Below are 26,376 nucleotides of genomic sequence, written 5' to 3' on the forward strand. Positions count from 1 at the left end.
GCCAAGAAAGCACAACATCGCCTCTACATCCTAAAGAGGTTTGGCGTGTCTCCAATGACTCTTACCAACGTCCACAGATGCACTGCAGAAAGCATACTCTCGAGATGCATCACAGCTTGGTTTTGCAACAGCTCTGCCTGAGACCGCAAGAAATGTAGAGGACAGCTAAAGATACTGCCTGACCCAGTGAGTTACTCCAGCATTTTGTGCCTATCTTGTCAACACCCAGGACAAGCCAAAACACTTGGTTAGTGTGCCAAAGTCCTACCATACACATTCATTCCTTCCACCATTAGTGCATGGTGGAAGCAGTGTACTCCATCGCCTACATATGTCATGTCTTGGCTACTCTCAAAACCTCTTAGAAACTCATACGGACAAGGAGAGTTGGTCTTTGGGAACTCCCCAATCCCCAGATTCTCTAAGTCATATTTTGCTTGGGCAGTGGTAGGATTCTTGATTTCTCTAACCAAGTAACCCTTGCTTTCCCTCTCTCTCTCCATCCCTCCCCCACCCTAGTTCTCCTACGTTTCACTGCCCTCCTGATTAATTTTACCATTTGTATGCCTCGTTGTCACCTTCTCCTCAGCCAACAATGAACCATTGTAATTTTCCAGCATCTGCAGTTCCTTCTTAAAAACAATGAACCATTGTACATGTCCTTGATCATCGTCTGCTTTGATCTGTCCTTTTCACACCTTACGTGCTCTTTGTACCCTTCCACACCTCTAGTTCCCCTCTCCCCTGACTCTCAGTCTGAAGAAGGATCTCGATCTGAAATGCACCCATTCGGTCTCTCCAGAGATGCTGCCTGTCCCGCTGAGTTACTCCAGCATTTTGTGTCTATCTTTGGTTCATAAGCCATTCTGATCAGTCCAGCAGCTCCATACCTTGTCACACCAAGGGAAATAATGTGGCCAGAGAGACTGCAACAAGTCAATGGGCAACTAGGTCAAGCAGCAAATGCTGACCTTGGAAATACTTTTCAGCTCTTGAGAAATGTCAGTTTCTCTCAGAAGAAAAGAGAAGAAGAGGGACAATTATGATAGCTATCCGTAAGTTTATAAAGGTTTGATGAAGAAAATATGCTTCCTCATTTAGGAAAGTCAAAACCTGTTCAAGGGAGGATTTTTGAGAAACCTTTGTGTACAATAATTGCTCAAGGGCCTGTCCCACTCGGGCGGCATTTGCGCATCATTTACGCAACATCATTTACGTGTCACGATGCATGACGCGCGCGTCGTGACGCACACGTGATGTGTACATTGTGCGCATTACGCGCGCATGGTGCGCTTTACGCGCGCGTGGTGACGTAGGCAGTGATGCACGGTCGCGGGCAGCGCCCCAGGATTTTGGGATGTACAAAATCTTCGCGCGCTATCTGCGTGATGTGCAAAAGACACCCGTGGGACAGGCCCTTTAGAATGCAAAACTCACCACCGAAAGCAGCAACTGAATCTGATAATGCAGCTGCAACTGAAGACACATTGGCTGAGTACACAAAGGAAGGTGAATAATCTGTCAAGGATAAGGGTTAAAATAGTGAGGGGCAAGGCTCATATGGACCATGATGTTCAACATGAACGATTAAGGCAGAGATAGATAGATTCTTGATTAGTACGGGTGTCAGGGGTTATGGGGAGAAGGCAGGAGAATGGGATTGAGGGGAAGAGATAGATTAGCTAGGATTGAATGGCGGAGTAGACTTGATGGGCCGAATGCCTAATTCTGCTCCTATCACTTATGAATTTATGATATTGGCCGAATATCCTGTTTCATTTTAAATCTGTGTAAGCGAAAATTAGCAAAATATGTTCATTATGTGAATGAACTCAACACCAGGCTTAGAAAACCAATGCTTAAAAAATTTACGATACAATATGAAGTGCATGGATTATTATGCAATAGATATTACAAATATATTTTACAACTGTGATTGAATTTTAATCAAAACCATTTATTTTATGTAATAGCAAATTGGTATCTTTGAGATTCTAAAATTATATGTGGATATTATTTTATTAATGAAATGGATATAAAATTAGACACAGGCTATACATTTGTAAATATTTTTTTAATTGAAATATTCCATCATCTAATCCCCTCCTTCTTTACAGAATCCATATTTGCTGAGATCATTTTTAAGGCTTAATCATACCCAAAGATATCTTGGCTAAAGGTTAACGGTGGAAGTCAAATTGAAGATAGCTTTGATAGTCACAGAGTCATAGAGTGATACAGTGTGGAAACAGGCCCTTCACCCCAACTTGCCCACATCGGCCAACACGTCCCAGCTACACTAATCCCACCTGCCTGCATTTTGCTCACATCCCGACAAACATGTCCATTCCATGTACCTGTCTGTTTCTGAAACTTTGGGATAGCCCCTGCCGCAACTACCTCCTCTGGCAGCTAGATCCATACACCCACCAACCTTTTTGTGTGAAAAAGTTACCCCTCGGATTACTATTAAACCTATTCCCCCTTCACCTTAAACCTATGTCCTCTGGTCCTCAGTAGACATAAATGCTGGAGAAACTCAGCGGCTGAGGCAGCATCTATGTAGCGAAGGAAACAGGTGACGTTTCGAGTCAAGACCCTTCTTCAGACTGATGTGGGGGGGGGAGGGGTCGGGAAGAAGAAAGGAAGAGGCGGAGACAGTGGGCTGTGGGAGAGCTGGGAAGGGGAGGGGAAAGAAGGAGAAAGTAGGGACTACCTAAAATTGAAGAAGTCAATGTTCATACTGCTGGGGTGTAAACTACCCAAGCGAAATATGAGGTGCTGCTCCTCCATTTTATGGTGGGCCTCACTCTGGCCATGGAGGAGGCCCAGGACAGAAAGGTCGGATTCGGAATTGGAGGGGGAGTTGAAGCGCTGAGCCACCGGGAGATCAGGTTGGTTATTGCGAACCAAGCAGAGATGTTGGGCGAAGCGATCGCCAAGCCTACGCTTGGTCTCACCAACGTAGAGCAGCTGACACCTAGAGCAGCGGATGCAATAGATGAGGTTGGAGGAGGTGCAGGTGAACCTCTGCCGCACCTGGAAAGACTGCGTGGGTCCTTGGATGGGGTCAAGGTAAAGTCCAGTAAAGTGACAAGTGTAGCATTTCCTGCGATTGCAAGGGAAAGTGCCAGAAGAGGGGGTGGTTTGAGTGGGAAGGGACGAATTGACCAGGAAGTTACGGAGGGAGAGGTCTCTGCGGAAAACCAAAAGGGGAAGATTCTGGTCCTCTGGTCCTCGAATCACCTACTCTGGGCAGGAGACTCTGTGCATCTAACCCGATCTATTCCTCTCATAGAAACATAGAAACATAGACAATAGGTGCAGGAGTAGGCCATTCAGCCCTTTGAGCCTGCACCGCCATTCAATATGATCATGGCTGATCATCCAACTCAGTATCCCGTACCTGCCATACCCCCATCTCCATACCCCCTGATCCCTTTAGCCACAAGGGCCACATCTAACTCCCTCTTAAATATAGCCAATGAACTGGCCTCAACTACCTTCTGTGGCAGAGATTTTATACACCTCATGATTTTATACACCTCTATAAGATCACCCCTCGTCCTCCTGCGTAGCAAGGAATATAGTCCCATCGTACTCAACGTCTCCCTATAGCCCAGACCCTTTAGTCCTGGCAAAATCCTTGTAAATCTTCTGATGAAATCTGTTTCATGTAAACACTGATAGTTGCAGATTTGTTTAATTAATTTTGTCTGATCAGGACCATGCATCTGTCGTGTAGTCACTGCTATAAAAATAACAAACACAACCAACAATCACATTCAAAAATATACACAAAATGCTGGAGTAACTCAGTGGGACAGGCAGCGTTTCGGGATAGAAGGAATGGGTGATGTTTCGGGTCAAGACCCTTCTTCTTCCTACCTCCTAACAAAAACCTACCTATTATTTCTGTTCTTCCAACCAAATTAAATAACCTCACATTTCCCACATTATACTCTCTCAACAACTTTCTTAACTGCTCATTTAACATCACTCATCCTCTCGTGGACAGAAATTCAGTTTTATTTGGTAGCTCAAACGTACAATGTATTAGTGACAAATAAATGACTCCAACCTACTTCTGAAAGTCAGTCCCATTGACTTTGTTGAACGAGATATCTGATCGATTTAAATTTCCAGCAGCTTGCAAGTTCTTCACAGTTGAACTTGCCACCTGCCTTTGCATCTCTGACAAATTTAAAAACATGCCACTTTGTTCTACAGATCAAACTGTTCGTCCTCAACTTTTAGCGAAAGGAACATGCGTCAGACAGATCATAAGCAGGTGCACAGAGACACACATACACACACAGGCTTAACTGAAAACAGCTTGCCATTGTTATCTCACCAACAACTAGAGAGCTGTCCTGAGCTACTATCTACCTCATTGGAGACCCTCAGGCTATCTTTAATGAGACTTTACTGGACTTTACCTTGCAGTAAACATTATTCACATTATGCCATTTATCATGCATTTGAACACTGTGGTTGGCTAGACTGTAATCATGCATTGTCTTTCTGCTGACTGGTTAGCTTACAACAAAAGCGTTTTTCACTGTAACTCAGTACACGTGACAATAAACTAAACCACACTAAATGTTTAAAAGAATGTTATGAAATCCAAGAACTGAAGTGACATGTGTATACTTTCCCACAGTAATTTTTTTTGATACTTGTATATATTTCTTTAAGGCAGTGCAAATATACTTATTTTCAGCATGAGAGCTAACCTATGATCTAATTTTTTTAGTTAGTGTTAACGATGAATATGAAACTTAAAAGTGAATCGCTATGAAAGTTTCAAATGTAGAAATTAGGATCTGCAGCTGCTGGCTTACAAAAAAATGACACAAAGTACAGTAAGTCAACAGGTCAGGTAGAATCCCTGGTTAGAACATGGATAGGTGACGTTTCGGGTCGGGACCTTGCTATGAAAGGTTTAGTGTGCTCATGTCCGCAGCATGTTTTCAGTACATAGAAACATAGAAACATAGAAAATAGGTGCAGGAGTAGGCCATTCGGCCCTTCGAGCCTGCACCCCCATTCAATATGATCATGGCTGATCATCCAACTCAGTATCCTGTACCTGCCTTCTCTCCATACCCCCTGATCCCTTTAGCCACAAGGGCCACATCTAACTCCCTCTTAAATATAGCCAATGAACTGGCCTCAACAACCTTCTGTGGCAGTTCCAGAGATTCACCACTCTCTGTGTGAAAAATGTTTTACTCATCTCGGTCCTAAAGGATTTCCCCTTAATCCTTAAACTGTGACCCCTTGTCCTGGACTTCCCCAACATCGGGAACAATCTTTCTACATCTAGCCTGTCCAACCCCTTAAGAATTTTGTAAGTTTCTATAAGATCCCCCCTCAATCTTCTAAATTCTAGCGAGTACAAATCGAGTCTATCCGGTCTTTCTTCATATGAAAGTCCTGACATCCCAGGAATCAGTCTGGTGAACCTTCTCTGTACTCCCTCTATGGCAAGAATGTCTTTCCTCAGATTTGGAGACCAAAACTGTACACAATACTCACCAATACCCTGCACAACTGCATAGAGCCATACAGCATGGAAACAGGCCATTCAGCCCAATTCATTCATGCCAACTAAGATGCCCCCTCTAAGCTAGTCCCATTTACCCACGTTTGGCACATATCCCTCTCAACTTTTCTTATCCATGTAGCCGATTGAAGATTAATGCAGATAACCATATAATCATATAACAATTACAGCACGGAAACAGGCGATCTCGGCCCTACAAGTCCGTGCCGAACAATTATTTTCCCTTAGTCCCACCTGCCTGCACTTGTACCATAACCCTCCATTCCCTTCTCATCCATATGCCTATCCAATTTATTTTTAAATGATACCAACGAACCTGCCTCCATCACTTCCACTGGAAGCTCATTCCACACCGCTACCACTCTCTGAGTAAAGAAGTTCCCCCTCATGTTACCCCTAAACTTCTGTCCCTTAATTCTCAAGTCATGTCCTCTTGTTTGAATCTTCCCTATTCTCAAAGGGAAAAGCTTGTCCACATCAACTCTGTCTATCCCTCTCATCATTTTAAAGACCTCTATCAAGTCCCCCCTTAACCTTCTGCGCTCCAGAGAATAAAGACCTAGCTTCATAATCTCAAAAATCTAAATGCTGCTTAGCATCGTTTTGTAAGGATATTCCTTAAATTTAAACATTGTTCAAAATTATAAACATGGCCACAGCTTCAGGTAAGACAACAGCAACAAAGCGTGCAAGCAAAAATGAGTGAAGAATAACATTTTGCAAAAAATGGCTTCAAAATATAAACTGTTTTCCTAGATTGCATCAGTTGGCTTTAACCTGCACCAAATGATGTGCTTTCATGCAGTGACTGAGCGTTCAAGTTGCTAATGTATATGCGGCTAAGGATCAAAAGCAAGCAAATGGGGTTTGAAAGTTGGTATAGACATGGTGGGTTGAATGACTTTGTTTCAGCTCCTTAATTTGTTTACTTTTGATGTGGAGGAAGAAGGTGCAGATGCTGGCCTATACTGAAGATAGACACAAAATGCTGGAGTATCTCAGCGGGGTGCTGCCTGACCCGCTGAGTTACTCTAGTGTTTTGGGTCTGAAGAAGAGTCTCGACCTGAAACGTCACCCATTCCTTCTCCCCAGAGATGCTGCCTGTCCCGCTGAGTTACTCCAGCTTTTCGTGTCTATCTTTCGTGTCTATCTTTTGACTTTGGATCTCGGTTTCCAACAATCTGCACCTAAAGTCAGCCCGGGTCTGGTGGTCGATGACCTTTGCTCCTGACGAAATAAACTCCGTGTCAAATTCAAGTCGATGTGTAAAGGTCCTACCAGTTCTACTGCAAGCTTGTATCCCTCTTGATTAATCGTGAGTCTGTAGAGATACAGCGTGGATACAAGGCCCTTCGGCCCACCGAGTCCACGCCAACATGCGATCACCCCTTACACCAGCATTATCCTACACACGGGGGATAATTTACGATTTTTACCGCAGCCAATTAACCTGCAACTCTACCGCTGCACCATCGGCAGTGCCTCCTCCACCTTGTTATCACACCTTCCCCAGCCAACAATGGGCCAATCTGAAGAACGTCTGTCTATCTTTCAGTCTGAAGAAAGGTTCCGACATGAAACGTCACCAGTTCTTTTCCTCCGGAGATGCCGCCTGACCCCCTGAGTTACCCCAGGATGTTGTCTCTATCTTCAGTGTGTAAATGGATTGGTTATCTTTTTGGCCATTTGGCTGACTTCTCCCTCATGCCTAACTACATGCGGCTTTAAAAATATATATTTTCTCCTTTAATGTACAGTCTTAGAAAAACAAGTCTGTCGGCTCCTGAAACTGGAGAAAAAAAAACGCAGTATAACAAACGTTTTGCCGGAGACCAGTTTGCCCAATACACCTGTAGAAACAAAGAACTGCAGACACTGGTTTACACAAAAGGTCACAAAGTACTGAAGTAACAGCGGGTCAGGCAGCATCTCTGAAGAACTTGGATGGGTGATGTTTCGGGTTGGGACTAAGTCTGAACAAGGCTCCTGACCCAAAACGTCACCTATCCATATTCTCCAGAGATGCTGCCTGATCTGCTGAGTTACTCAAGCACTTTGTGTCCTTTTGTTCTCCATCGTCCACTTTATCTTACAAACTCCCTTACATATCTTTTCTCATCAACACTAAATGAAAATCAACACATTTTCACAAATATACTTCAAAATCCAGTTCATTTCATATTTCATTTGTCTGACGTTTCCATTATATTCCACAAAAGCCATTGTAATATTTTGTTTAAGCAGACCGGGTTGTATTATGGAGGACAGGGGTTGACGGAATGTTCCACAAAAAAGCGCAAACATAATGGGCCAAATATACTTTTTTCCCTAATGTAACAATTCCACTGAGAGGGAAAGATAGATCAGCCATGATTGAATGGCAGTAGACCTGATGGGCCAAATGGCCTGATTCTGCTCCCATGAATTTATGATCCGATGAGTCTGCATCTGTTTCAATGGGTAACTTCAAACACTATTTATTTTGTTAATTAGTGTCAAACTATAAATCCTGTTACAGTAAAAAGTAATCTGACTAGGACTGCATTGCAAAGACCTTAAAGAAGCATCAAATCCAACTGTCCCAGTGCAATGACCAGGGACTTTGAACTTCAAGTTCAAGTGAGTTTATTGTCATGTGTCCCTGTATAGGACAATGAAATTCTTGCTTTGCTTAAGCACACAGAAATAGTGCGAAAACAGGCCCTTCGGCCCACCGAATCTGCGCAGAATAACACCATCTTACGCCCTAGGGACAATTTTACAGACGTCAATTAACCTACAAACCTGCACGTCTTTTGGAGTGTGAGAGGAAACCGGAGCACCCGGGTGAAACGCCACATGGTCACGGGAAGAATGTACAAAACTCTGTACATACAGCACCCGTGGTGAGGATCGAACCCGGGTCTCTGGCGCTGTGAGGCAGCGTCTCTAACAACTGCACCACCACGCCGCCGTTAGTGGATGTTCACGATCAGTGTGGCAGTGAATCTCCACTAATCAATCTCATTCAATTGGTATTATAGTTCAGTTTAGTTTATTGTCACGGTGTACCAAGGCACAGTGAAAAGTTGTGAAAAGCTTGCGATCGAACTGGGAGGTGGTGGGCGGATAGTTTGATGCACAAATCAAGAGGAAAACTAGGGGATTGAAAAATTACCCGCTGCCCAAATTACAGACAGGAAAGGGTTGAAGGAACTGCTTCACTTGAAAATCTAAATGTACAGTACAACTTTGCAGGAACAAGCAGGGAACTAATTGAAACCTGCAGAAAGACAGGACTGCAGACGCTGATTTATACCAAAGATAGAGACAAAGTGTCATGGAATCATAGAGTCATACAGTGTGGAAACAGGTCCTTCAGCCCAACTTGCACACACCGGCCAACATGTCCCTTCTACACTAGTCCCAGCTGCCTGCGTTTGGCCCTTATCCCTCTAAACATGTCCTATCCACCATGTACCTCTCTACCTGCCACTGTAAGTGCTGGAGTAACTCAGTGGGTCGGGGAACATCTCTGCAGACTTCTTCTGGTCTGAGTTAGTCCAGTACACTGTGTCTATAAATGAAGGCTGTTACCCTTTCAGCTTAAACCCTTGGAAAAAAAGTGGTGAATCTGTGGAATTCTTTGCCACAGAAGCCTGCGGAGGGCGTCAGTGGATATTTTTTTAAGGCAGAGATGGATAGATTCTTGATTAGTACGGGTGTCAGGGGTTAGGGGGAGAAGGCAGGAGAATGGGGTTAGGGGGGAGAGACTACTCCGCCATGATTGAATGGCGGAGTAGACTTGATGGGCTAATTCTGCAATGGAACTTAAGAATTTATGAAAAATACGTTTATGCTCTTGTGCAACTGGCAAGGTGCTTCTTAAAGGTACTGATAAGTGCGATTTATCGCCCAACGGTGACAGGTGGGTTTGTAGGAAGGATGATCATGCCATGATCACAATGAATGGCGGTGCTGGCTCGAAGGGCCGAATGGCCTCCTCCTGCACCTATTTTCTACATTTTCTATGTTTCTAAGGAACTGCAAATGTTGGTTATACACCGAAGTGCTGGAGTTACTCAGCGGGACAGGCAGCAGGAATGGGTGATGTTTCGGGTTGGAGACCCTTCTTCAGACAGAGTCAGGGGAGAGAGAGAGAGGGGGGGGGGGGGGGGGTCTAGATGTTACCGGTGGATGCAGCAGTTAAATGACAGCTAGTTGGAGACAACAGTACTCACAGTACACACAGGCAGAACACTCCGGGTAGCGACTCGCTGTCCCTCAGCAGGTAGCTGCCGTCCTTGCCGCTCCTGCCCAGAAGTTTCTCGCCTGTCTCTCTGTTAATCTTTCCCTGGTAGACTGGATGGTCCATTCTTCTCTCCCCCACCCCCTCGGCGTGGCGCACAGACACAGACAGCCTTGTGGCCGAGGCTCCGGCAGCCGCTGCTCTAAAAGCCGCGCTGAGCCTGGTTGCGAAATGAAAGTGACAAGTTGCACCTCTTGATGATCCACTCCCCAAATCCTCGCCGCAGACACACGGGGGTGGATGTGGAAAGTTGGCGTCGTTTGCAAGTTGCTGGGGCATAGAATGTGTTCAACATCAGTGGCTAGATCTACCCTGATACCCACTGCCTCCCAGCACAGTAGCAGGCACTTCTGCCCGCAATACCCATGCCTGAACATGAAGTAGGAGCTGCAGATGCTGGTTTACACCGTGGGCACAGGAATCCGGAGTAACTCAGCGGGACAGGCAGCATCTCTGGAGAGAAGGAAAGGAGACCCTTCTTAATCCTGAGCCCATCTCATCATTCTGTCTGAAGAATGGACTCGACCCGAAACGCCACCCATTCCTTCTCTCCAGAGATGCTGCCTGTCCCGCTGAGTTACTCCAGCCCTTTGTGCAGGGCGCCAAGTTAAACTAATCTCCTCTGCCTCCATATGATTCACATCCCAAAATAGAACTCTAAAACAGATCAAGCTGTAAATAAGCAACAGGTCAACAGAGGTGCTCAGACCTGCTGGCTGTTCCTGGCAGCACCTTCTGTGCTTTTGCCTTAGATTTCCAGCATTTGAGAGGGAGAAGGTTACATCAGAAGTGTCAGTGTTGCAGTTGAACAAGGGGGGAACTATGAAGGCACCAGAGAGGAGCTGGCCAAGGTCGACTGGAAAAGGATCCTAGCAGGAATGACGGTGGAACTGCAATGGCAGGAATTTCTGGGCATAATCCCGAAGATGCAGGATTATTATATTCCAAAGAGGAAGAAAGATTCTAAGGGGAGTAAGAGGCAACCGTGGCTGGCAAGTGAAGTTCTGGAGGGTATAAAACTAAAAGAAAAGGTGTGTAACACAGCAAAGAGTAGCGGGAAGCCAGAGGATTGGGAAACTTTCAAAGGACATCAGACGGTAACAAAAAGGGCAATACGGGGTGAAAAGATGAAGTAAGCTCGCCACGAATATGTAGAAGGATAGTAAATGCTTCTTTAGGTATGTTAAGAGAAAAAAATGAGTAAAGACAAATTTTGGTCCCTTGAAGGCAGAAACAGGTGAAATTATTATGGGGAACAAGGAAATGGCAAAAGAGTTGAACAGGGACCTTGGTTATGTCTTCACTAAGGAAGACACAAACAATCTTCCAGATGTACTAGAAGACAGAGGATCTAGGGAGACAGAGGAACTGAAATAAATTTGCATTAGGCGAGAAATAGTATTGGGTAGACTGATGGAGCTGAAGGCTGATAAATCCCCAGGGCCTGATGGTCTGCATCCCAGGGCACTCAAGGAGGTGGCTATAGAAATTGTGGACGCATTGGTGATCATTTTCCAATGTTCTATAGATTCAGGATCAGCTCCTGTGGATTGGAAGGTAGCTAATGTTATCCCACTTTTCAAGAAAGGAGCGAGAGAGAAAACGGGGAATTATAGACCAGTTAGCCTGACATCGGTGGTGGGGAAGATGCTGGAGTCAGTTATTAAATAAGTAATAATGGCGCATTTGGATAGCAGTAAAAGGATTGCTCCAAGTCAGCATGGATTTATGAAAGGGAAATCATGCTTGACTAATCTTCTAGAATTTTTTGAGGTTGTGACAAGTAAAATGGATGAAGGAGAGCCAGTGGATGTGGTGTATCTGGACTTTCAGAAATCCCACACAGGAGATTAGTGGGCAAAATTAGAGCACATGGTATCGGAGGTAGGATATTGACATGGATAGAGAATTGGTTGGCAGACAGGAAACAAAGAGTAGGAATAAAGGAGTCCCTGTCAGAATGGCAGGCAGTGGCGAGTGGAGTGCCGCAAGGCTCGGTGCTGGGGCCACAACTATTTACAATATATTAATGATTTAGATGATGGAATTAAAAGTAACACTAGCGAATTTGCATATGACTCAAAGCTGGGTGGCAGTGTGAACTGCGAAGAGGATGCTTGGAGGCTGCAGGGTAACTTGGACAGGTTGAGTGAGTGGGCAGATGCATGGCAGATGCAGTTTAATATAGATAAATGTGAGGTTATCCACTTTGGCGGCAAGAACAAGGAGGCACATTATTATATTAATGGTGTCAGATTAGGAAAAAGGGAAATGCAACGAGATGTGGGTGTCCTTGTACACCAGTCACTGAAAGTAAACATGCAGGTACAGTAGGCAGTGAAGAAAGCTAATGGCATGTTGGCCTTCATAACAAGAGGAGTTGAGTATAGGTCCTTCTGCAGTTGTACAGAGCCCTGGTGAGACCACGCCTGGAGTATTGTGCAGTTTTGCTCTCCTAATTTGAGGAAGTGCAGCGTAGGTTCACAACGTTAATCCCCGGGATGGCAGGACTGTTATATGAGGAAAGATTGGAAAGACTGGGCTTGTATTCACTGGAATTTAGAAGGATGAGAGGGAATCTTATAGAAACATATAAAATTATAAAAGGACTGGACCAGCTAGATGCAGGAAAAATGCAGGAAGATGCAGGAAAAATGTTCCCAATGTTGGGGAAATCTAGAACAAGGGGGCCACAGTCTAAGAATAAAGGGGAGGCCAACTGAGATGAGAAAAAAACTTTTTTACCCAGAGAGTTGTGATTTTGTGGAATTCTCTGCCACAAAAGGCAGTGGAGGCCAATCCACTGGATGAATTTAAAAGAGAGTTAGATAGAGCTCTAGGGGCTAGCAGAATCAAGGGGTATGGGAGAAGGCAGGCACAGGTTTAGTGATTGTGGATGATCAGCCATGATTACAATGAATGGCCGAATGGCCTCCTCCTGCACCTATTTTCTATGTTTCTTTGTTTCTATGTAGCATCTGCAGTATTTTTTTAATTTTCACCATTTTTAATTGATTTTTAGAAGTGCGAAATCACACAGCTCCATGTTCAGGGTCTGTTTTCCTTCCTGGCTGTTATCAGGCAACTGAGACATCCTACCAGCAACTAGTAAGAGGTCCTGAGATCAGTACTGTAGTTCTTTTCTGATATAATTCTTTTGAAGCCACTGAAGATTGTACTAAGTTACGGCTGCTACATAAACCAAGTGACTTGCCATTGCTACCTGCCCACATCTTGGTCGGCATGGGCAAGTTGGGCCGAAGGGCCTGTTTTCCACGCTTTGCTTATTCTATGACACTATCCATAACCAAGAATTCCATTTATCATGTTTAGACTTTGCATTACACTGTTGCAAATTAAAAGTGGAAGAGAAAGTAAATAACAGCAGATCAAACAGTAATTTGTACTGAACTCACTCATGGACATGAACTGTGGAACTAAAACTATTTTCACATGATTCCGTGCTTTCTTTTTGAATATCTGAATATAAACTTTGAGTAAGTGTTATTGTGCAAATGTAGTGCAAAGGATCTCCCATTCAGATATGAAATGTAAACTTTTCATTTGTACAGATAATGGGGCTTTTTCACGGGGCGAGTTGACGCAAGATGTCACCAGAGTGAAGTGGTCGTGGTCCAGCACGAGTCTCGCACGATATAACGGGGGGTAGATAAAGAGTTCCCACGGTACTCGGCATTTCTGTTATTTGTGCGAGTGACTTGTCCGTCTCCCGAGCTTTCGCGTTAAATCTTGAATGAACATCGTGAACTACACGTGACACAAATGATGTAACTTTTTTTTTCACACACTATAAATATCCTCCCTTGGTTGAATTGGCTCAATTGGAGACATGTTTTACTGTGTATGTGGGAGACACAGATGGACTGAGCACAGTACCTCGGTCTTACTGTGTGTGGGAGAGGGGGAGAAAGAGACGTACACTCACAGAGGCAGAGTCTCTCAGCCTGTGTAAGAGGTAGGGAGAGAGAGAGAGAGGCACACACAAGGTGGATGTGAAATCTCACCTGCCTGTTTCAGTGACAGACACCCGCCGCCAGTAAATGAAGACACCCCCATCTGTCTCCCCCTCCTCTCCCTCGACTCCCCCACCTTTCCCTCCCAACTCCAGTCCCGTCCCGACCCCCTGGGAAACTGAATAGAGCAACAATATAGATATAGAAACTGAAACAATATAGAAACTGAATAGAGCAACATGGCAAAAACATCTCTGACACGCTTTACCCCCTTTCTTTGAGATTTTCTGGGAGCCATCTCTGCAAGTGTTCCTGTTAAAAAGATTATCCAACAATGACAATTAGGTGGGACGTCCTCGAAGGACACATGTTCCCTTGTCGATATTGAAACCACCTTTTTTACTCACCTTCTGTCCCCTCTGTCCAGCTTCCGGGTTCACCATTCGCAGGAGTTCCCACGCGCTATATCTCTAAAATCTGAAGTTAGGTAATGTCTAAAGGAACTGCAGACGCTGGTTAATGCTGGTTAATACGCACAGAAGGACACAAAATGTTGGTGTAACTCAGCAGGTGAGTCAGATCTGGGAAGAAAAACATAAAAAGCTGGAGTAAGTCAGCGGGTCAGGCAGCATCTCTGGAGAAAAAGAATAGGTGGTGATTCGAATCGGAACCCTTCTTCAGACAGCCTAATCGGATTTGAGTCTGAAGATGTGTCTCGTCCCGAAACATCAGCTATTTTTCTCCAGAGATGCTGCTTGACTCGCTGAGTTACTCCAGCTTTTTGTGTCTGTCTTCGGTTTAAACCAGCATGTGCAGTTCACTCCTTACACGGGTCTCTGTACATCATTGATTGGTAGCGTTCCGGACCCTGCTTCGGAAAGGCATCGATCGCTAGTCGGCGAGGACTCCGACCTGTATCTCTCAAAGAAGTACATGTGAAAAATTTCTCACGGACCATAAAAATGCGTAACCTTTCAGTAAAGTCCCTTTTAAAGTCCCTTTTAAAGATTATAGTTATTTTCTTGAATCTCATTAACATAACTCATGAATAAGTTGATGTCCATATGCGGATGCAAATCTTTATTTTTATTTATTTTTTAAATTCAATCCCACAGAAGACAATTTTTACTCACCTTCTGTCCCCTCTGTCCAGCTTCCGGGTTCACCGTTCGCAGGAGTTCCCACGGTACCCGCAAGAGTTATTACGGATATCGCACTGGCCACTACGTCCATACAATGTTGCAATACTCAACCACAAGTGTACAAGTCACTCTTGGAGAAATTCAAACTTTCTTGAATTTTCTCCCGAGTCACCAAGTTACACGATTACCTGCCGTTAGCGCTACGGTGGTCCACGGTGGTCCACGAATGCCGTACTGTTATCGCACGAGGTTCCCACAATGTTAAACTCTGGTTAACTCTTGCGTCAAGTCGCCCCGTGAAAAGGCCGCTTAAGCATTTCTTCATTTGTGTACAGAATTTGTGATCCATATTAATATTTTGGATTTGCTTAGGCCGAGGCGATCTCCCAGTTGACAATCACTTTAACTTCCTCTCCCATTCCCACACTGACCTTTCTGTCCTGGGCCTCCTCCACTGTCAGATTGAGGCCCAATGCAAATTGGAGGAACAGCACCTCATATTTCACTTGGGCAGCTTACACCCCAGCAGTATGAATATTGATTTCTCTAAGCTCCCTTGCTTTCCCTCCTTCTCCGTCCTGCCCCCATCCTAGTCCTCTGACGAGTTTCACTGGCCTCCTGATTACATTTTACCGATTGTATGCCTCGTTGCCTCCTTCCCCTCAGCCAGCAATGAACCATTGTACATTTCCTTGAGCATCGTCTGCTTTGATCTGTCATTTTCACACCTTACATTCTCTTTGCAATCGTCCACATCTCCAGTCTTCCTTTCCCCTAATTCTCAGTCTGAAGAAGGGTCTCGACCCAAAACGTCACCCATTCCTTCTCTCCATGAATACTGCCTGTCCCGCTGAGTTACTCCAGCATTGTGTGTCTATCTTTAATATTTTGGATTAACGATGCATCATGGATTTTTTTTTCATTTTTATTGGCCTCTTAAATACCTTGGTTTCATCTCTCAAATATCATTGATTAATTACACAATGCTCTGCAAACACCAAGTACCACTATTGGTTAAATGAACTAATACACAATACTAAATACAATACACACTAGAATGCCCAGTGGTAGAATTCTGCTTGGACTGATCAATTTTAATCCTGAGTTCTGTCAGTCTTAATGAACCAGGAGAAAAATGTAGATCCAGGACACTCTAAATGCCGGTAAAATAAAAGAAAACAGGAAAGGGTGGCACTGTGGCGCAGCGGTAGAGTTGCTGCCTTACAACGCTTGCAGCGCCAGAGACCAGGATTCAATCCCGACTACGGGTGCTGTCTGTAGGGAGTTTGTACATTCACCTCATGACCTGTGTGGGTTTTGTTTTCTCCGAGATCTTCAGTTTCCTGCCCCACACCAAAGATGTACAGGTTTGTAGGTTACTTGGCTTGCTATAAGTGCAAACTGTCCCCAGTGTGTGTGGGATAGTGTTAGTGTGCGGGGATCGCTGGTCGGTGCCACCTTCGGCGGGCCGAAGGGTCTGTTTCTGCGCTGAATCTGTAAACTAAACTAAACTACCACTATTGGTTAAAACAACTAATATTTGATACTAAACCAGGCACACATTAGAATGCCCAGTCATAGAATTGTATTTGCACTGATCAATTTTAATCCCGAGTTTTGTCAGTTTTAATGAACCTGGAGAAAGATGTAGATCCAGAGCACTCTAATTGCTTGATAACTGAAAGAAAGCAGAAAAGGGCGGCATGCCGGCACAGCGGTAGAGTTGCTGCCTTCCAACGCCAGAGACCCCAGTTCGATCCTGACTACGGCTGCTGTCTTTACGGAGTTTGTATGTTCTCCCTGCAACTGCGAGGGTTTTCTCCTGGTGCACCGGTTTCCTCCCACATGCCAAAGGCACACAGGTTTGTGGGTTAATTGGCTTTGGTAAAAACTTTAAATTGTCCCCAGTGTGTCTATGATAGTGTTAGTGTAGAGGGTGATCGCTGGTCGGCGCGGACCCGGTGGGATGAAGGGCCTGTTTCCTGTTTACTTTAGACTTTCTCCAAAGTCTAAAGTAAAATGCTGGAAATGTTCTATTCTGTCAAACCTAATGCTCTGCGTGTGTTGTTCACAATATGGGCTTCATTGCAGTAGAGAAATCAAATTGGGAAACCACTTTGTGGAGCTCCAAGTTTCGATTTCCTCTTCTCTGTCATTTTAATTCTCATTCCAATTGCACTCTGACCTATTTGCTTGCAGCCATTTGCCTTGTCATTACAAGGTCCAAAGTAAGTGAGAGGAACAGCACTTCATCTTCCATGTAGGCACGTTGCAGCCTTCCCAAATCAATATTGGACTCTACAGACTCCAAACACTACCCTCCGTTCCATTCGCTGGTCCTCATTCATTGTTTCATTGTCGGTACATTTGTGTCTACCTTCGAGAACAAATTAAAGATAGATTTAAACTGCAGAGGAGATGTGGAAGATATGGTTAGAGTATCTTTGATAGGGTGAGGCCAGGTTTGCTATGGGTGTAAGCTATGGGGGTCTCTCAGTCCAAAGGTTGACTGTTTTCATCAGAACCAAGCAGTTTCTGCATCAATGACCCAATTTTGCCTGAACATCAACCTGGATTTCAACGTCAGTGAAACCAAGGAACTGATTGTTTGAAAGAGGAAGGACAAAGATCTACAAAGCTGTCTTCATTCACGGGATGGTGGTGGAGAGAGTCAAAAACATCAAATTCCTGCACGTGCATCTCTCTGAAGATCTGTCCTGGACCCAGGTCAATGGTGCAATGATAAAACAAAGCCCATCAACGCCTCTACTCTCTTAGAAGATTGAGGAGATGTCAAATAATAATCTCTTGAACTTCTACAGGTGTGCAGCGGAGAGCATATTGACTGGTTGCATCACGGCCTGGTTCCGCAACTCGAACACCCAGGAACGACAAGGATTGCAAAAGGTGGTGAACGCTGCCCAGTCCATCACGGACACTGACCTCCCCACCATCGAAGGGATCTACAGGAGTTACTGCTTCAAAAAGGCACCCAGCATCATTAGAGACCAACACCACCCGGACCACACTCTCATTTCACCCCTGCCATCAGGAAGAAGGTATAGGAGCTTGAAAATCTCTCTCTCTCTCTCTCTCTCTCACTCTCTCTCTCTCTCTGAGAGAGGGGCGGCACAGTGGCGCAGCGGTTGGGTTGCTGCCATACAGCGCCAGAGACTCGGGTTCGATCATGACTGCGCATGCCATCAGTACGGAGTTTGTACGTTATCTCCCCGTGACCTGCGTGGGATTTCTCCGAGATCTTCGGATTCCTCCCACACTCCAAAGACGTACAAGTTTGTAGGTTAATTGGCTTGGTATAAAATGTAAATTGTCCCTAGTATGTGTAGGATAGTATTAGTATAGATACGGGACGACAGATGGCACAATGGGCTAAGTGTTCGCCTGGCAACCGGAAGGTAGCTGGTTCGAATCCCGCTTGGAGTGCATACTGTCGTTGTGTCCTTGGGCAAGATACTTCACCCACCTTTGCCTGTGTGTGTCCTTGGGCAAGACACTTCACCCACCTTTGCCTGTGTGTGTGGATGTAATTATGTGAAGCACTTTGGGGTCAATGCAAGTTGACTAAAAATGTGCTATATAAATAAAGAAATTTAAATTTAATTTAGTGTGCAGGGATCGCTGGTCGGCGCGGACTCGGTGTGCCGAAGGGCCTGTTTCCACGCTGTATCTCTAAACGAAGATGTGTACCACCAGAAACCTGAAGCTTTTGACTCCCTGCACTGCCGTCCCGTCAACGAAGGGAGATGCCTCATCCACCAGCTTTGCCTTCCTGAAGTCAACAACCATCACCTCGGTCTAGCTAATCACGTATTGTCTTCCCGCTGACTGCACAGCGCGCAACAAAAGCATTTCACTGTACCTCGGTGCACGTGACATTAAACTAAACTAAACTGACGTTGATAGGAAGATTGTTGTTCTGACACCTCTTAACCAGATGAATGTTCTCCCTCCTCAACTCAAGACTTGCTATTTCCTGTTATTCGTCCAACAACGGTGGCGTCAATGGTGAATTAAAAAAATAACATTGGGAGGTGTGTCAGTGTAGAGAAAGTAAGGCAGGGACTGAGCACATCTGAGGTGACCATGTGCCGATGCCCATTTTAATTCAAAATAAAAGGTCTATAATATTGCCAAAAAAAAAATCAGAAAGCTGATAACAGAAACCATTTTAGAATTTATGGGGAAAAAAGCCAAGAAATTGATTTAAACAATGATAAGATAGAACATGAGATTAGACTTAGGGGAAACATAAAAACAGACTATTGGAATGTACAACAAATCTAGTGAGGGCAAATTTCTAACCCTCGCAGACAAAGAGGGGGGAAACTATAATGGGAATAACGAAATGGCAGATAAATTAAATAACCACTCTCCGTCAGAAAACTTACCAGATGTACTAAAAAAACAATGTTCTAGTGAGAACAAGGAACTGATGGAAATAATTACTTGTCAAAAAATAGTGCTAGTGAAATTGATGAGCTTAAAAGTTGATAAATCCCAATGATGTAGATGCCAGAGTTTTACAAGAGGCGGCAACGGAAAATTATAAATGCTCTAGTTTTTAATTTTTTGCTGGTCGGCGCGGACTCGGTGGGCCGAAGGGCCTGTTTCCGCGCTGTATCTCTAAACTAAGCTTACAATAACAAAACTGTCAGACGCTGAAAAAATTTACTCATTACCATTTCTTTCAGAATCAACTGAGCAGCCCCAATCACAACATTAATCTTGATTTTCTGCTCCTTCTGCATTTTCAACATTTCCTTTTAAATTTCAACATTTTCTATTTAATTTCGTGTTTGCCCACTTCAAACCTTTCTATTAATTCTACAATATGCAATTCGTGACATTATTTCTGATGTAAGTTCTCAATACATATTGCTTATAAAAACTTTCCCAGGGGACATTGTACTGGAGTCATTCAGCGGGACAGGCAGCAACTCTGTCCTTGAAGTTGTGTTGTATGTTTCATAAGATCATAAGGTCATAAGGTGATAGGAGCAGAATTAGGTAATTTAGTCCATCGAGTCTACTCCGCCATTCAATCATGACTGACCTCTCCCCCCAAACCTCATTCTCCTGCTTTCTCCCTATAACCCTTGACACCCGTACAAAAGAAGAAACTGTGGGGGCCAAGTCTGTGGATATCTCTATCTCTGCCTTAAAAATATCCATCGACAGCCTCCACAGTCTTCCACAGATTCACCACCCTCTGACTAAAGAAATTCCACCTCATCTCATCCCTAAAGGAAGTTCCTTTAATTCTGAGGCTATGATCTCTGGTCCTAGACTCTCCCACTAGTGGAAACATCCTCTCCACGTCCACTCTATCCAAGCCTTTCACTATTCAGTAAGGCATATCATGCCTGCTCCCAAAGCCCAGAACACGGGCCTGACACTAGGAGAGGGATGGCCGTGCCGAGCCCGGCCCTGCTCGCTCCGTGGATCGGGAACTGGAGAGGAGGGGTGGGAGGATTTTAAGGCCCGGTGAGAAGTACCGGGGGAAGTCTTATCTTCTGCACCCTGGAGGTCGGCTGCGGGAGGCCAGGGGAACGAGGGGCGTGGAGAGGACATCGGGACTGCAGCCGGGACTGGACAATGACGCCAAAATGGTACCTCTTGCATATGGACTCAAGTGTCTGTTCTGTGCATACTCTACTGATTGTGCTTATGTAGGGAGATAGTCTTGCGGAGCTGTGTGAAAAAAATATATTTCACTTTACCTGGTACACGTGACAATAAAGAAACCATTGCACCATGAAGGGTCCCAAGCCAAAACGCCATCTATCCATATCCTCCAGAGATTCTGCCTGACCCGTTGAGTGACTCAGGCATTTACGGTCTTTTTTTTATAAACCAGCATCTGCAGTTCCTTATGCCAACTAATCCAAATACAAGTGATCCAGTTAAGATAATCTTCAACCTGTCACTTGCCCAAGCAGTTGTCCCCACGTGCCTTAAAACCACCTCCATCGTGCCGGTGCCAAAACACTCCACTGCGGCGAGCCTCAACGACTTCCGCCCAGTTGCACTTACTCCCATCATCACCAAGTGCTTCGAGAGGCTGGTCCTGGCACACCTCAAAGGCTGCCTACCTCCCACACTGGACCCCTATCAGTTCGCCTACCGTAAGAACAGGAGTATGGAGGTTGCCATCTCAACCGCACTTCACTCCGCCCTCTCCCACCTCGACAACAGAAACACCTACGTGAGAATGCTGTTCATCGATTATAACTCAGCATTTAACACCATTATACCCTCTAAACTGATCACCAAACTCGGTGACCTGGGCATCGACCCCTCCTTCTGCAACTGGATACTGGACTTTCTAACCAACAGACCCCAGTCTGTTAGGTCAGACAACCACACCTCTTCAACCCTCACCCTGAACACCGGCATTCCACAGGGCTGTGTGCTGAGCCCCCTCCTCTACTCCCTCTTCACCTACGACTGCACACCTGTACATGGTACTAACACCATCATCAAGTATGCAGATGATACAACGGTGATTGGCCTCATCAGCAACAATGATGAGTCGGCCTACAGGGAGGAGGTCCAGCTCCTAGCAGCATGGTGCGCTGACAACAACCTGGCCCTTAACTCCAAGAAGACCAAGGAGCTCATTGTGGACTTCAGGAAGTCTAGGGGCGGCACGCACACCCCCATCCACATTAACGGGACGGAGGTGGAACGTGTTTCTAGCTTCAGGTTCCTGGGAGTCAACATCTCCGATGACCTCTCTTGGACCCACAATACCTCAACACTGGTCAAGAAGGCTCACCAGCGTCTCTTCTTCCTGAGGAGACTGAAGAAGGTCCATCTGTCTCCTCAGATTCCGGTGAACTTCTACCGCTGCACCATCGTGAGCATCCTTACCAACTGTATCACAGTATGGTATGGCAACTGCTCTGTCTCCGACCATAAAGCACTGCAGAGGGTGGTGAAAACTGCCCAACGCATCACCGGTTCCTCGCTCATCTCCATTGAGTCTGTCCAAAGCAAGCGTTGTCTGCGAAGGGCGCTCAGCATCGTCAAGGACTGCTCTCACCCCAACCACGGACTGTTTACCCTCCTCCCATTAGGGAGGCGCTACAGGTCTCTCCGTTGCCGGACCAGCAGGTCCAGGAACAGCTTCTTCCCTGCGCGGCTGTTACACTACTTAACTCTGCACCTTGGTGATTGCCAATCACCCCCCCCCCCCCCCCCCCCCCCGGACACTCCATCCCCCAGAAAAATTGCACTGCTACTACTGTTTACTGCTCATTATTCTATGTTCGCTCTTCTAGGGAGATGCTAACTGCATTTCGTTGTCTCTGTACTGTACAATGCACAATGACAATGGCGGCGTGTCCAGACGCAGCGGCTTTGCGCTCCCAAGCCCGAGTTTACTCGGAGCAGCCCGGTACCGAACGCGGCTGGAAAAACAAGGTAATTAAAAACCCCAGAACCCCTAGAACCCATAGGAACCCTAGTAACCCCGGAAACCCCAGGAACCATAAGAAGAAACTCACCTACAGGACGAGGGAATCCAAGACCCGCATCGCAATCCCGACTGGTCGCACATGGAGCCGCTCGGAACTACTCAGCATCGGACGTGGCTGCGAGAAACTGGCGTGTGAGTACTACAGTACCCTTACCGTCCCGTCGGAGCTGGGCAGGAAAGCCCCTTGGATCACCACTCCGGAGGGCAGGAGACGGAGCAAGCGCCGGGAACGGAAGCAGAAACGTGGAAGGCGAGTGGGGGTGAAGGACTGGCTACGGAGGGCTCCACAAAGACCATCGCTCCCAAGCGTCTTTCTGGCGAATGTCCGGTCACTCACCAACAAGCTGGATGAGGTAAGGCTCTCGATCAACACCCAGCGATCCCTGGAAGACTGCTGTGTGCTGATCTTCACAGAGACCAGGCTCAGCGCGCTGGTTCCCGATGGGGCTGTGGACCTGACCAACCGGTCACTGCATCGTGCTGATAGAACAAAGGACTCCGGTAAGAGCAAGGGTGGCGGGCTCTGCATCTACATCAACAATGACTGGTGCACCAACCACACTGCAGTAGAGAGCTACTGTTCTCCAGACCTGGAATACCTACTGCTTAAATGTAGACCGTTTTACCTGCCTCGGGAGTTTACTGTGGTTATCATCATGGCCATATACATCCCACCACAGGCTAATGTTAACCTAGCGCTAGCACAGCTGCACTCGGCCATCAGTAAGCAGCAGGATGCTCACCCCGACGGTGCCTTCATTGTTGCAGGGGACTTTAACCAGGTCGACCTACGTGCCACACTCCGCAGATTCCACCAGCATGTGCAGTGCCCTACCAGGGGCTCAAACACGTTGGATAAAGTGTACACCAACATCAAGGACGCATACAGAGCTCTCCCCTGCCCATCCCTGGGACAATCCGATTACCTCTCACTGTTTCTACTGCCTGCATACAAACCCCTTATCCGCAAGACCAAACCTGCAATAAGGACGGTCAAAATATGGCCCGAGGACGCAACCCTACAACTCCAGGACAGCTTTGATCGCACCGACTGGGACCAGTTTGCACAACAGGCTACCAGTGGTACAGAGATAGACTTGGAGGAGTACACATCCACTGTGCTCTCCTACATCAACTGCTGTGTGGAGACTGTCACAGTGGACAAGCAAATAAAGATGTTCCCAAACCGGAAACCCTGGATGAACAAGGAGGTTCAGGATCTGCTAAGGGCACGCAACAATGCCTTTAAATCCAGGGACACTTCTGCTTACAGTGCGGCCAGATCGAACCTGAACAGAGGCATAAAAAAGGCCAAAGTCATCCACAGGTAAAGGGTAGAAGTCCACTCCAATACCGCGGACACCAGAAGCATGTGGCAGGGTGTCAGGGACATCGCTGACTACAAGAGCAGCCCCGCCTGCCCCCACGGTGATATCACACTGGCCAACGAACTAAACACCTTCTTTGCCCGGTTCGATACTGGCAACACCACCAGGTGTGGAATAACCCCGGCCATAGCGGAGGGACAGGCCTTAACACTGAGCACTCAGGAGGTACAGAGCGCTCTGCGTAGGATCAATCCACGCAAGGCTGCAGGCCCGGATGGTGTACAGGGAAGAGTATTAAAGGACTGTGCTGGACAGCTGGCGGAGGTATTCATGAGAATCTTCAATCTATCTCTATCTCTGGCAACGGTCCCCAAGTGCCTGAAAACAGCCACCATAGTGCCGGTGCCGAAAAAGTCCAAAATCACCAACCACAACGACTACCGGTCGGTTGCCCTGACTCCAATCCCCATGAAGTGCTTCGAAAGGCTGGTCCTCTCCCATATTAAATCCAGCATCCCTGCCTCACTGGACTCCCATCAATTTGCATACAGGGCAAATAGATCGACAGAGGATGCCATCTCTCTGGCCCTTCACACTGTCCTGACTCACCTGGACAGACAGGGCACGTATGTGAGGATGCTCTTCATTGACTATAGCTCTGCATTCAATACGGTCATCCCCACCAAGTTCACCACCAAACTCCACCAGCTAGGCCTCAGCTCACCGATATGCGCTTGGATCCTGAACTTTCTCACGGAGCGACCGCAGGCAGTGAGACTGGGCCCGCACCTGTCCTCCACCATCACCCTGAGCACCGGCACACCACAGGGTTGTGTACTAAGCCCCATGCTCTACTCCCTCTTCACTCACGACTGTGTCCCTGCATTCGACACCAACACCATCGTGAAGTTTGCAGACGACACAACAGTGATTGGGCTGATCACCAACGGTGATGAAACAAAATACAGAGCGGAGGTGCAGAACCTGGCGGACTGGTGCGCCAATAACAACTTGGCACTAAACACCTCCAAGACCAAGGAGCTGATTATTGACTTCAGGAGGTCCCATTCTGGAGAATATGCCCCAATCTCCATTTATGGGGAAAGTGTGGAGAGAGTGTCCAGCTTTAAGTTTCTGGGCACTCACATTTCAGAAGACCTCACATGGTCCACAAACACCGCCGCGCTGGTCAAGAAGGCACAGCAACGACTGTTCTTCCTGAGGACATTAAAAAAGACTGGTCTGCCCCAACAGCTGCTGACAACGTTCTACCGCTGCACCACAGAGAGCATACTAACGTATGGCATCTCTGTGTGGTATCTCAGCTGCACGGAGGCAGAGAGGAGAGCTCTTCAGCGCGTCGTCAACAGAGCGCAGCGGATCATCGGGACAGAGCTATCAGCCTTGGAGGGCATCTACCACACGCGGTGCCTCAGGAAGGCCCTCAGCATCCATAAGGACTCATCACACCCCTGCCACGGTCTGTTTCAACTACTTCCCTCCGGCAGATGTTACAAGGCCTTCTACGCCCGAACCTCCAGACTCAGGAACAGTTTTATCCCAAGAGCTATAGCGGCTCTGAACCGGCCCTAATGAGTGCCCCCCCACCCACCCCCTTTGGACAGTCTCCCTCAGATGGTCACGTCAATCAATTCAGCTTGCTTATTTATGTATTGTATTTATTTACCTTTCTTGTACATCAGTGGAGCTGCACACTAAATCTCGTTGCACTGACGTACAATGACAATAAAAGATATATTATTATTATTATTATTATTATTAATAAAGATTGAATCTGAATCTGATAAGGCTGCAGATACTGACCTGTAAACTAGCATCTGCAGTTTAAAAGGTCAAAAGGTCATAAGTGATAGGAGGAAAGTTAGGCCATTTGGCCCCATCAAGCCTACTCCGCCATTCAATCATTGCTGATCTATCTCTCCCTCCTAACCCCATTCTCCTGCCTACTCGCCAGAACATTTGACACCTGTACTAATCAAAAATGTATCTCTTTCTGCCTTAAAAATATCCACAGACTTGGCCCCCACAGAAGAAATTCCTCCTCATCTCCTTCCTAAAAGAATGTCCTTTAATTCTGAGGCTATGTCCTCTAGTCCTAGACTCTCCCACCAGTGGAAACATTCTCTCCACATCCACTCTGTGCAAGACTTTCACTATTCTGTATGTTTCGATGAAGTCCCCCTCATTCTTCTAAACTCCCGGGCCCTGGTGAGACCACACCTGGAGTATTGGGTGCAGTTTTAGTCTCCTAATTTGAGGAAGGATATGGGGAGAAAGCAGGAACGGGGTACTGATTTTGGATGATCAGCCATGATCATATTGAATAGCGGTGCTGGCTCGAAGGGCCAAATGGCCTACTCCTGCATGTATTTTCTATGTTTCTATATTTCTATTGCATTTGCTTTCTTGTTTCTTGTTTCTAGACCTATTTGGTTGGCTTCCAAATTTCACCCACACAATCCCACAACCGTTCCAAGACTGAAGCCCCAATTGAAACCTTTATTGAAACCACAGAGAGTGTATGGGCTTTGTTTGAAACTGTAATTATTCAAG

General features: G+C 46.1%; 1 protein-coding gene across 1 annotated transcript in view; it reads right to left on the reverse strand.

Moving 5' to 3' along the window:
• sh2d1a (SH2 domain containing 1A) overlaps positions 1-9,990 on the reverse strand; it is a 39,092-nt gene extending 29,102 nt beyond the window's left edge. The window contains exon 1 of the mRNA XM_033030975.1: positions 9,790-9,990. Coding sequence (XP_032886866.1) covers positions 9,790-9,923 — 134 coding nt within the window. The 5' untranslated portion in view covers positions 9,924-9,990. The remainder of the gene's footprint in view (positions 1-9,789) is intronic.
• Positions 9,991-26,376: the final 16,386 nt, after the last annotated feature.

Source organism: Amblyraja radiata, chromosome 12, assembly GCF_010909765.2.
Source record: "Amblyraja radiata isolate CabotCenter1 chromosome 12, sAmbRad1.1.pri, whole genome shotgun sequence".
Taxonomy (NCBI): Eukaryota; Metazoa; Chordata; class Chondrichthyes; order Rajiformes; family Rajidae; genus Amblyraja; species Amblyraja radiata.